The 12,741-nt window shown below is 45.1% G+C and overlaps 1 protein-coding gene across 1 annotated transcript in view; it reads right to left on the bottom strand.

The window, feature by feature from the left end:
- The window catches only part of KCNN2 (potassium calcium-activated channel subfamily N member 2), a 175,198-nt gene extending 163,129 nt beyond the window's left edge, over window positions 1–12,069 (bottom strand). Inside the window, exons 1-3 of the mRNA XM_068534129.1 lie at window positions 12,048–12,069; window positions 9,904–11,189; window positions 9,187–9,282 (exon numbers count right to left, since the gene is read on the bottom strand). Of these exons, the coding sequence (XP_068390230.1) occupies window positions 9,187–9,282; window positions 9,904–11,189; window positions 12,048–12,069 (1,404 nt within the window). The remainder of the gene's footprint in view (window positions 1–9,186; window positions 9,283–9,903; window positions 11,190–12,047) is intronic.
- Between the last annotated feature and the right edge of the window lie 672 nt (window positions 12,070–12,741).

Below are 12,741 nucleotides of genomic sequence, written 5' to 3'. Positions count from 1 at the left end.
AGGAGAGTCTGATTGCTTTGCTTTGCTCAGCAGGAAAGTTTGTCGAGAAAAGTTTCAGAAATTATGGTTTTAACAGCTTCCTATAATAACAAAGACTGGGAACATCTGTGGACAAAGTTATCTTCCAATACTGCTTTTGCATCATTTCTATATAAACTTTAATTATTAAGCAGGAATACCCTTTTACAAAGCTGGTTAGCCAAGATTTAGAAACCAAAATCATGGAGAAATAGGAAGCTATAGGAGAGTCCAGGGAAGCACATTTCTAGATTCACAAAGTAGGACAGTACTCAAAATACTAATCAGTAAATTGATCCTAGACACTCCAGAAAATAATCATATCAGTTATTTAACAAAGTGGTTTGTAAGTACTTTAAAAATGAAAGGCATGATATAAACCTTTGGAAGGACCATTTGACAAACTCTCAATTGCCTTAAATAATATCCTTTAACTAAGTAATTTCTGCCTTGGCAATTTATCCTTAGGAAATCATCAGAGGTGCTTACACAAGTTCATCTGCAAAAGTATTTATTATACAAATATTTTAAATAGGGTCTTTCTAATTTTTCTTAAGGGTTCCAAAATAAAGGAAAGGATTAAATTGCTTATAGCTATATGATGCAAAAGAAATTGGAATGTTTAATGGCATGGGGAAATGAATCAGAAAATTACATGAAAAGAACACTAAATTTCCTTATCCTGATATATAGCAAATATCAGGTCCATCTACTTCATATAAATACATTATATCACAATAATAATTATCTCTGGGTGGTGAGATTAAACTAACATATTCTTTTTCATGTTTTCTATGTTTTACAGATTTCTAACATAAATGTTTCCTAATTTTATAATCTGGAGAGAAAAACAAAATTTTTAAGAGAAAAGGCATTTGGTCATGAAGCCTAATATATTATAATGCTTAAAATGATAAGCTCATCAGTCTTGTTTCCTTCTTGGATATCACGAATAGACTGGCAGATCATGAGACTGCACAGAATACATGGATTTCGGCAAGGGATCTGACAGTCCTCATGACATTCTTGTAAAGAAACGTAGGCTGGCTGATAGTCAGGGTACAGAGAGTTGTTAGTACGTGAAAAGCTGAACCAAATATCATGGATGAACAGATGACTAACTACAAAGAAGGTCCTACTTCTCAGCTCTGACCGTGGCTCACTCATGCCTTGGGCACGGGTACCCAAGCTACACTTTTCAAAGCCATGGCTAGTGAGAAGCTAGGAAGAAGAGTTGGATGTGTGAAAACTGGGTAACAGCCACTAACATTGACCACGTTTCTGGAACAGAATTTAGCACTGATTTGGGTCTTGCCAATGCCAGAGCCCCCTCCATGCACAGCATTTTCTAAACCTAAATAAGTGTTTGTCAAATAAACATCACAATCATGATAAATAATTCTGACGGGCTAAAACACTCACGTGAAACCAAGATGCTATTTAACAGAGTGAATAAATGTAAAGCCCTACATTCAGTTCAGTTAACAATTTTACAAGTGTACTTGGCAACAGTTTGTGTGAGGCCATGGCCATTTTAGACTAAATAACAGTCGGCATAATGGAGGATTTTTGTTGAACGGAGGTAACAAGTACACTGGCAGATCCCATCTGAAAGTACTGAGTACATTTCTGACCTTACTCGAAGAGGGAATTCAACAAAACAGAATAAGTCCAGAAGAATATGATCAGGGGCATTCTAAGCCTGATCAGGAAAATTCAAAGAAACGGGGACTATTTAATTAGATGGGCATTTAAAGGGACCTAACCAATATTTAAATGTTTGCTCTGTAATTCTGGGAAGAGGGGGAATCAATTTATTCTGTTATACTGGAAATTACAGTCTGTGTTCTGTTTCTACCATTCCACTGAAACTCCTCATCAAGGTCAGCAATGACCTTTAACTTGCCAAATCCAAAAGGCACCTCTCTACCCGATATTAACTGACTTCATGGCATTCAGTACACAGCACTGTGCCCTCCTTCCAACACTCCCATTACCACCTCTAGGACAAGTCATTCTTATCTCTTTTCTCTAGTTCCTGTTTCACACAACCTCTAGATGTCAGAGGTTGATCTGCTCTCGACCTTCTTCTCTCATTCCTCTATCTTCTCTCAGTGATTTTGTCAATTGCTGTGGGTTTAAATATTCTCTACGCTGATTACTGGCCAATTTAAATTTCTACTCCACACCTTTTCTCTGAACTCGGGGTTCTCTTGTATAATCAGAAGCACTTCCATCAGAAGCATTCCTGATTCCACATGCTACCCTTCAATGTGAGTTCTCCCTTGTCAGCATAACACACTCAGATGCTCCAATCAGAACCCTGAGAATCATCTTTGCATCATCCCTTGCCCTCACCTGTCATATCCAATCACTAAGACGTCCATTCTGCCTCCAACCTGGGTCTTGAATCAGACCACTTCTCTTCATTTCCACCACTGCTACCCAAGCCAAGTGAGCGTCATCTGTACAATGTGACTTGCCAAGGGTCTCCAGACCAATCTCCTCAGAGCTTCAACAAAAGGTCTGCTTAAACAGTAAGCTGGATCGTGACTCTTCTGTGCTTTAATGATGGCCTCATGCACTTTGAAGAGAACATCACAAAATTCTTATAATGGCCTCAGGACCCTTCAGTATCAGAACCCTGCATATGCCCTCTCACCCCATCCAGTACTACCGTCGCCCTGCTTGGGCCACACTTGTTTGCTCTCAATTGTATAAGTGCAGGAAACTCCTTTCAGTCACGAGGGCTTGGAAAAGGTTGTTCCTCCAGACTCTGCCAATAGCTGGTAACTTCTTTTCCTTTATGCCTCAGCTTAAAAGTCACTTCCTTAGAGACTGCTCCCAGGACCACCCTGTCTGATGTGTACAATCCTCTGCCCCCAATTATTTTCTATCACAGCCTTTCATGGCCCCTTAATGACACTTATCACAACTTCCAAGGATTTTCTTCCTTTACTTAATTTTTGTCTCTCTCCTTAACCCCGCCTGCTTGGGATGTCAGTTCCAAGAGGGAAGGAACCTTACTGTCTTATTCCTCATTGTATTAGCAGAGCTCAAAAACTTTTTCAATGTTGAATATGGGAAGGAATAAAACCAGACTTCACCCCCAACATAAGGAAAATCTTCCTAAAATTAAGAGTTGTCTGGCAATGGAATGGACAGCCTTGTACAGACAAACTGACCATCATGGGAAGAGGGTTCAAGCAGAAATTGGGTGGCCACTTTTATCTGAGATGACATAAAGGGAGTTTCCATGCTGGGTGGGATCCTGGGCCAGATAACATTTCAGGTCCTCTCCACATAGTTTCCAGTTCTATAAAGAGAATTCTAAAGGAGTTTCAGGTTAAGCACATACTCCCAAAGTAGCAAACATCATATTTCCTAATGAGCAGACATTCTCACTAAAACGGCCCCATGAAACCACTTTGTACCCTGACCAAAAGTAACTTCCTGAAGTTAAATCAGTGCAGGCTCCCTCTGTCCACCCTGCCAGATGTGGTTTGGGACAATGACAGCCCACAGTGGCCTCCTTCCCGAGCTGTACAAAACGTGGCCCAGAAACGAGTTGGCAGATCAAGCGAACCCACTTGCAGTAAACCTAAAGTTCCACTCTTCATTCATTTGTGATGTTGCTCTGTAAACACACCAGGATCGCTTTATTTAGTGTCACACCCATTAATAATGCAGAGATCTTTACACAGGCAGGCAGAGAAAATTGTTCCTGAGTGATTTCGTTACTACAGGGTACACACGAAGTCAAAGGGACTGAGAGTCTCATTACAACTCTGTAGAAGCTGCTGGCAATATAGACAGCGGTTGTGGAGCTGACCACCACACAACAAAGCAATTCAGGCAAGGCATCCACCTCATGATCTTCTGGAGTCTTACAGTCAAAGAGTTAACTCTTCTCTCCCTCATACGATAGATATACGAGAGACCTAAAGACCAGTCGAAGACCATTCCTTCTACTCTTTCAGCTTCCTTCATCTCTAAATTTTTTTAAAGGAAAAAAACCAAAAATGTGGCCAATGCTTGCTTCTGATGGCACCTTTACAAGGACTGGTCATTTTGTCAGCAGATTAGATAATGCACCACTAGATATTGCAAAATGTTGCAAATAAGCCTATGAGGCCAGGAGCTTTGTCCTTAAGGAATTTTTCACCAAAAAAAAAAAAAAAAAAAAATGTTTTTTCAGGAAGATAGTAAACTTTACAGAGCCAAAGATATTTAAAATTCCTTTTTATAACATTCAGTGTTAACAATGCTGTGGGGAAATAATGTGTAGGGAAGCAGAGAATGAGAACTCTGAAGACCTTTCTAAAGGGCTGGTGGGCAGTACCTTTCCATTTAAAATACAAACTCCCTTTGATTCAGCAATCTGTCCGCTGGATATATACCATATGTGTATCCCCTAATTAATAGATTTAAATAGTATACAAGAGTGTTCATTTTTATTATGGCTTATAACAGCAAAAGCTTAACAGTAAGCCACAGTGCATCCATAAAATGGGATAATAAACAGTTGCTAAGAAAGAATGAGATGGGTTTCCATGTGCTGACAATAAAAAACCTTCAAGATATATTAAGCAAAAAAAGCACAGTATGTGTGTCTCTAAACACAACTAAATATTCATTTTTGAAAATTCTGGAGAAGTGTATGAGAAATTTAAAAGTGGTTGTCTCTGAAACACTGGACTGAGAATGTGACTATCATATTTATTTTAAGCTCTTCTGTACTAGCTATTTTCACTATGCTTAGTTATTATTATTTTATTAATAAGAATAATAACTATATGCAGTATTTTCTACATAGTCTGGAAGCATCTACTTGCTCTCTGCAGGAGTGGGAAAGCGAGCATTCTTTCCCACTCTCCACAAGGTGAGCCAGAGTCTACTCAGTGGGCACTTAGCCACCCCTCCTCAACCAGTCCAGGAGGCTTCCGAGGTTGCTGAGGTCCCTGCCCCTACTCACTCCTTCCCCCTTTGTGTGGCCTACATGCACAGGTAAGGGGAAATTTTCATTTCTGCTCCTCCACTTTTAGATGTATATCATCCATCTCTGAAAAGCTAACTTAAAGGAGAATGTGTAGAGTTATTCCACTGCAAGAGGTACCAGGGAAAAATCAGTGTTTCCCCTAGTGCCATTTATTCTATAATTATATTATCACCAAAACAAAACCAAGGAAATAAAACCATTTTCAACTTTAAAGTATAGTACTCTCCATTCTGCCAAATCCCATGAGAACCAGAACGATGACAGTCCAAGCGGTTTTCTTCCCAACTTAGAATCTTGCATTTGCCTATCTCAAAATACTAAACAACTCTTTCAACTAAAATTGCTTCCACAAGAGAAAGTCAAGTACACTAAAGTTGAAAAGATGAAGTGCAATCTACATTCAACTTATTTGATGTTGAAGATCTTAAAGAGTACTTGAACATTGTTTTGTTCTTATGCCATCAAAGAAATGCTTCCAACCCTACAGAAGAGGGGGGAGAAAAAGAAAAGTCCCAGGAAATCATGCCTCTGTTTTTCCTATTATTTGACCTTGGACTTGAGGTGGGGAAGCTACTTATTTAGTATCAAGTGACCTTTCCAAACTGTATAAAACAATCCCCATAGTACTTTTCCTTTGTCAGAAGGTTGTGATACAAAGGCATTTGCTAAAATTTATTTTATGTGTCTATTCATTTTTTGACTTTACTGACGAATATAGAAAGTAAGGCCAAATGTCTATTTGAAAAAATCTAATATCTACTTAGCTGAAAATCTGCTCCCACTAAATCTGATTTTATATAACCTTTCTGACCTCCCCCACCCAAAAAAAAATAATTTCATTTTTGTTTTGGGGGGATGTAAAAGTAATTAGTGAAATGAGCAAACTATAGCCTGGTGCATTGAGCTGTCTGTGGTACTGAAAAAAATGACACCAAAGCTGAAATGTACTGAGCTAAGTTCTTACAAAGCCTCCCCATCGCACTATTTTAATTCAAGCACTTCCGTCCATGACTCACTGAACCATCTTATTTTGATAGACTGTGTATAAACATTTTATAAAAGGTCACATTGACTTGCTTTCCGAGGTTCTCCATGGAAATGTCAGGGCCTCCCCAAGCTTCGTTAAAGCAATTCCGGTGGACAGAGAGCCGGAACACATTGGCTATAACACTTACTTTTCCTGAATGCAGTAAGAAATCCTACCATGTACCAGAAACCCATACTAGCTAGCTCTCACTATCCAGTCATCATACTGCTATGCTAAAAAGAAAAAGAGGAAGTGTCACATTAGACTGCATGCTATGCCCAAGAACGTGCTCTGAACGGCAGCATAACCCCTGCATTGTGTTCCTTAACTCAAAGCTAGTCTATATACTTGGAATTCTTAATAGTAAACTGAGAAGTACCTATTTGCTTAAAACTTATGAAAGAAGTACATCTATAGCAGTGACATCAGTAAGTTAAAAAGGGCTCAATTCATCATTTTCCACACATGGATACATTAGCCTATGCACTTGATTTTACCGTGTTTCAGAGTGAACTATTTCAGCAGCAATCACTGACTACTCTCTGGATAAATTAGAACATGTTTTTCTGGTTCTTGATTTCCAGCTCAGGGTCTCCACATTTATTTGGTCCTTTTCCATTTCATATTTTTAAAAAAAGCATCTCAGATAAGAATCTGGAACTTCAGCTTGAGGAAAACAAAAATCACTCTAGATTAAACACTGAATGTAAAAGCTACCCCCAAAACAACTAAATGATATTACCTGAGCATCCATTTTGAAATTATCTTAAGTGTGGTTGGTTTAGCAGAAACCATGTATCAGGTCAGATAATTCCAATTATAAAAATCTAAATTTCTGTGATATTTATGTTGCCCCAACAATAAAGAGGTTCACTGTGCTTATAACCCTTAGAGGGGGAATTCATGTCTTCATTTTTATCACCCGTGCTCTTCGTACTGTAATCAATATATCTATGCATTTGTATAACAGAAATGGTCCTCAAAATTAGCCAGGGGTGGAATTCTTTCAAGTGTGAAATGATCTTTAAAAATATGACTTCTTTCATTTGTATTACTTTCTCTAAGTTTTAAGAGTTCTAATATGGTACCAAAAATTTTTTACAACACGTAATTAACATCTGGCCAATGTTAATGGCCAATGTTTGGTCCTCACAAACTCCTGTAAGTTATTTCAAAAAAATCTCCCCATAATTCTTAAAAGGTTAGCATTTTCAGGAAGACACTTTGTTCTTGGTGTTAATACCATCAAATGTCCTCCGCCTTGAATGCTTGTTTAGCTGTGTGTTTTTCAGAAGGAACAGGAATAATACGAAAACTGATGTTTAATTAAAAAAAAAAAACAAAACAGCAAGGTCTCTTTCTAGGGTGGATTAAATAAAACTACTCTGGTCTTCAAGCAAAAAAAAAAAAAATTTAAATTACTTGATTTTTATAAATACCTAAGAAGATTTTAGAAAAACCGTTTAAGTCTAACCCTATTCAAATACCAAACGTTTGGATTTAGAGGAACCACAGACAAAGACATGTCCATGTTCAGGGTTGCTAACAAGCAGTGGCAGAGGAAGCAGGAAGCATTCTGGGTGGAAGCTAGGAGGACAGGGCTGGTCACGCTCTGCACTGTCTAGCTCTGAGATCTGGAAAGCTGGTCACCTCTTCTGACTGCAGGTACCTCATCTGTAAACCAAGTCAGAGGGCCATTAGACCTATTTTGTTCCCCAGCCTTAAGTGTCTACCCTTCAAGTCAAAATGAAAAGATACTCTCATGATGCTTAAGTTACATTTTAGTATTACTTTAAAATGCTTGAAAGAATCTCAAAAGCCCACGATCATTAGTGCTGAATTAAAGATGGACCTGTGTAAATTATTAAAACTTTAAAGGGTCCAAATGTGTTTGCCTTGTTTTGGCAGTGCAGTTTTATTACTTACCTCTAAATATTCTCACTCTTTCTAATTCTCATTCTCTATCCTCCTTCCTTCAAAATCACACTTTTCAAAGTCTTTGCAAATTTGAAAGCATGATGAAGTAATTTCTCCCTCCTCAGGTGGGGTCATGTGTTTCTTTATTTTGCTTGGGCAATAGTTAAAATTGGTTTCTTCCATATTTAGTATGTTTCTGCAAATTACTAACTTAAAATTAATTTAACTTATAATTAATGCTAAGTTATTTAAATTCAATGGCAACTCCTAAAGGAAAGCAGCCTAAATTCGAGGGTTTACTAGTTCAGCCAAATGCCTAACACCTGATCCAAAAAAATCAGAAAAGGCATATTAGTGTTAAGTTCTAAACTGGAAAATCTCAATCTCTCTTAATTTTTGAAAACTCTAGTTATTTTATTCCCAAACCTTAATATTACTTTAACTGAAAGCTACAGCAAAATAAACACCTTAAAAGACAACCCATGAATTTTAGACGGACTATTCTGAAATTGTCAGTAACAGTCAAATCTAACAATAGAGTTCCTGGATGCATTTAAACAAAACAAACATTTTCCTAACAAGTCCACTCACAAGGGCAGTGGCCTTTGCTCTTAAATGACATTTTTAATAAATAATGTAATGATTGTACCTGAAAATCTACCAAACTACCAGATATACAGAATTTGTATTCTTAATTTACAACAGATTTTTTTCTTCAACTGTACAGTAAGATATAGAAAATGTCAGAGGTTTTTTCTTGTCTTATTGATATACATTAGCAAGGAATATCACGGGCCTATTTTCTTCTCTAAGCTACAGTTATGGAAGGTGATATATATGGGCACAATCTTCCATAATGACCCACCCATCTTGTTAAATGTTTATTAGACAAGAATACACATTTACCTGGCAGATTAAGGCTACTACATAACTGGCCTTAAGGAAAACAAATACAGTGACTGATATGGAGAAGTGGATCTACCTAAAGAAGAGAGGGGAAAATCTGAAAGGTTTAACAAATACATCCTGGAAACTACTGCACATTTACATGCTGCACTGTTCTTTGTTTTTAACTTCTTGAAAGAACAGGTCAGGTGCTAAGGTAAGAATACAGCGTGTGTCTTCTGTAACCTCAAGCAAGGACACGAGAGCTTGGAAAAAGGGTCTGCTGCCTTGCACTTCCCCCGGCTGGAGTCATTCATAAACAGCAGAACCCCGAAGTTACCTGTATTTCCCTGGCGTGGTACACGATGATCAGACCCAGCAGGATGATCGTGGAGAGACTGATAAGGCATTTCAGAGCTAAGGAATACAGCGACGCCTGCAACACAGACAGAAGCACTTTTTTTAAAAAAAGAAGCACTTTTAACCACCTTTAAGATCCGGGGGGTCGGTCAATCCCCAGCAAGGGGACCTGAACTCCCAGGAGGAGGATGGGGGTAGGGGCACCTGTCTCGGCTCTGTGATCTGTCAGATCACTTGGCCTCACAGGAAAGTGAGAGAGGAGATCCCGGAAGGCCAAGCAGCGGGGTCCGCGACAACACAGACCCAAGCGCAGCTCGTGGCTCTCGAAACCCGAGAGGAAGTTATCCTTGAGTTTAAGCGCTTGGGTTTGAAAGGGGCCTCCGACATCGTGAGCACCAGGAGAGGAACAGAGCATGCTTTCCTCACCGACTCCTGAAATCACTTCTTTAACGTGCCCAAACGCGCTGGGCATTCACTGCCTTCAGAACTTTGCGCGCGGAAAAGCTTCCTCTCCAGAGTTGCCTTGCGGATTAGGGGAGCGAGTCTCAGCGGTGCTCGCCGTCCCGGCGGGCAACTCCGATTGTCCGGGAAAAGCTCCGGAACTGGCAGGCAGAGAGTTCCCACCAGCGCCCATCCCAACCACCCGGTGCCCGGCTCTGCGGCCCGGGAACGGCGAGCAAAGGGCTCGAGCACTTACCTTGTCGTAGGCGCCCCACGACAGCTCGGTCTCGATGACCATGACCACGATGCCGAACATGCCGAAGATGAGCGCGTAGTCGCTGAGCCGCTTGCGCTTCTCGAACAGGGCGCGCCGGTGGCCCAGCTTGTAGCCGATGTTCTGGTTCTTCTTTTTGCTGGACTTGGTGCCACCGCTGCTGCCATGCCCGCTGCCGCCGCCGCCGCCGCCTCCAGCGCTGCCTCCGCCGCCGGCTCCGTAGAGCGCCAGGTTATTGGAGTTGTTGTGCTCCGGCTTAGATACCACGATCTCCGGGGCTGAGGACGAAGCGGCGGCGGCCGCGGCTGCAGACGGGGAGGACGCGCCGCCACCTCCTCCGACAGACGCCGGGGGCTGTAGGGGCTGTGCCTCGGAGTCCATCTCGTGCAGGTTCCGGCGGGACGCGCTCAAGTTGCTGAGCGGCCGCATGACGCCCCCGTTGTACCTACAGCTGCTCATGGCTATTTCGGTGAAGGGGTTGCTCTCGCGGCGCGCCTGGGGCTGGTTGTGCTGGTGGTGCGCCGGGTGCGGGTGGTGGTGGTGGTGGTGGTGGTGCGAGAGCGGGGGCCCGGAGCCCAGGCTGCCGAGGCTGCCCGTGGGGCTGGCGGCGGGCTGCAGGCTGTGGCACTGGTGGTACTGGGAGGCGGACGCCGGCTGCTGCGCGTATTGCTGCCGGAGCGCACTGGCATGGCTGGACGGCGTCAGCTCGCTCACATTGAGCTGGCTGCCCCGGCGCGACGAGCAGCAGCAGCAGCACGACGAGCCTGACAGCGGCGAGGAGGTACGGGTCCGGAAGGCGCCGCCGGGCGAGGAGGTGCGGAGCAGCAGGGACAGGTTATCCCCCGCCCCCGCCCCCGGGGCACCGGAGGAGGCGCAGCTGTTGCACCGGAGGCATGGGCTGCTGCCGCCGCTGCCCTGCTGCTGGTGCGCGAGGTGCGGGGGGTGGTGAGGGTGCGGGAGGGGCGCGAAGGGCGGGCACGGCTTGTCCTGGCTCTGCTGCTGCTGCTGCTGGCAATGCAGGTGTGAGGAGCGCGGTGGCGGTGGCGGCTGCTCCGAGAAGAAGCCGCGCTGGAACTGCAATGGGGTTTCCATGTCAGGGCTGTTAAAGCTGCAGGGAGACCAGGCGGTGGTGCACCCTGCGCAATGCGTTATGGTAGGGAGCGGAGACTCCTGCTGCTGGTGCGAGGAAGGGCCCATGCCGGCTCCGGTAGAATCCAGGCGGTGCGTCCGATTGGTTGGGCTCACCAAAACAATGGGCATGACATCACCTGCGGGGACCGAGACTGAGTTTGCGGCGCGCGCGGTTTAGGGGAGCGTGTGTGAAAGAGAGGGAGAGATGGGGGGGGGGGCGGGGAGTGGAATCTGCAGGATGAAAACCCTCGGAGGCGCAGGCCAGGACAGGGTGAAGGCGGGGGTTCTACCTGCTGATTGGGGGCACCCGTGAGCACCAGCAGGGATGGGGAGCCCCCAGGTAGTGCAGCGGGTCTGCAGAGGGAGGAGGAAAAAACAGGCGTCCCCCACTTCCCGTGCCACCACCCCCCTAACTAGTGCCTGACGCGCAGTCTAGATCCCCTGCACCGGCCACTGCAGCACGTTGAGCCACCCCAGCCAGGGGGTCAGGCGAGGGAACAGTGCGGAACCCGGGCCACTCCTCCACCGGCATGCACGCCTCTTAGACCTGCAGAACTGCAACCTCCTCGCCCCACGCCCAATTCTCCCTAATTGTCCCGCTGAGAGTGGGCTGCCGGCTGCCCGCCAAATAACTGCGGGGGCACCCGCTTTGGAGAGAAAAAGTTTGACGACTAGCTAAGCCAGTGCAGCACGGCTTAGTGAGAACCCCGGGGCCTGAGCCCCTGTTTGGCCGCTGCGAGATCCGAACGGGCCCGGCTCACCGATGTTCCCCACGCCGCTGGTCTCTGGCGCCGGGGAGTCGGGATTGGCTGCGCGGTGCTCTCGCCCTAATGCGATGCGGCGCGGGTAGGGTTAACCGCCTTGGCGCCTGGGCCTGGGGAGGATGGGGGCGGGGCCGGAGGAGGGGATCCCCTCGGTCCGCGGGAGGAGCCCGCGCGGGCTTCCCGGGTCCCCCTGGCGGGGGAGGAGGGCTTTCCCCGCCACTGCCTGCTCACATTTGCGCTTTCTGTGGAACATGAGGGGTTGGCGCCCCCGGCCGCCAGGTCCTGGGCTACGGCGCTCAGGCCCTCTGGCCGCCCCAGTGGGTAGGTCCGCGGGCTTTTCCTGCCTTGGAGAAGAGGCTTGCTCGAGGGTCTGGGGAATGCTCAGCGACCGCCGGCCACCAGCTTGTCTTCTGTTCCTCTTCCTCCTCCACACCTGCAGCACAGACACAAAGCAAAGGCGGATCACTGAGGCGCAAACACCTACCGTCTTCTGTGCCAAGCCCTGACTGCGGCGGCGGCGGCGGCGGCGGCGGCGGCGGCGGCGGCGGCGGCGGCGGCGGCGGCGGCGGCGGCGGCGGATGGAGAGGGGCCTGGCGCGGGCTGATTCACACCGGCCGTCATAGCCTGGCTAGGAAATTATTAATAATAACTCGGACTGAATAATAGCTGCCTGGGGACAGTGCTAGAGTTTTGCTAGAGTTAGGTGTAATATTTATTTATTTGCTAATAAACTAATAAAAATTACGCTTTGTGTCTCACAAATTTCCTGTGATGTGTCCTTCTTTTGGGCGATATACTAACACAAAGCGGTAGGGGACCCTTTCAAGGGTTCGTTGTTACTGCTCCGTCTTAAGTCCATATCGTTTGTATTTCTTTGTAAGCTGAGATTCCCGTCTCCAGAAAAGGGAGTGAAATACATTGGCCA

The sequence above is a fragment of the Eschrichtius robustus genome, chromosome 2, assembly GCF_028021215.1.
Source record: "Eschrichtius robustus isolate mEscRob2 chromosome 2, mEscRob2.pri, whole genome shotgun sequence".
NCBI lineage: Eukaryota > Metazoa > Chordata > Mammalia > Artiodactyla > Eschrichtiidae > Eschrichtius > Eschrichtius robustus.
Note: the sequence above shows the minus strand (reverse complement) of the source record. Positions and strands in the feature narration are given on the sequence as shown.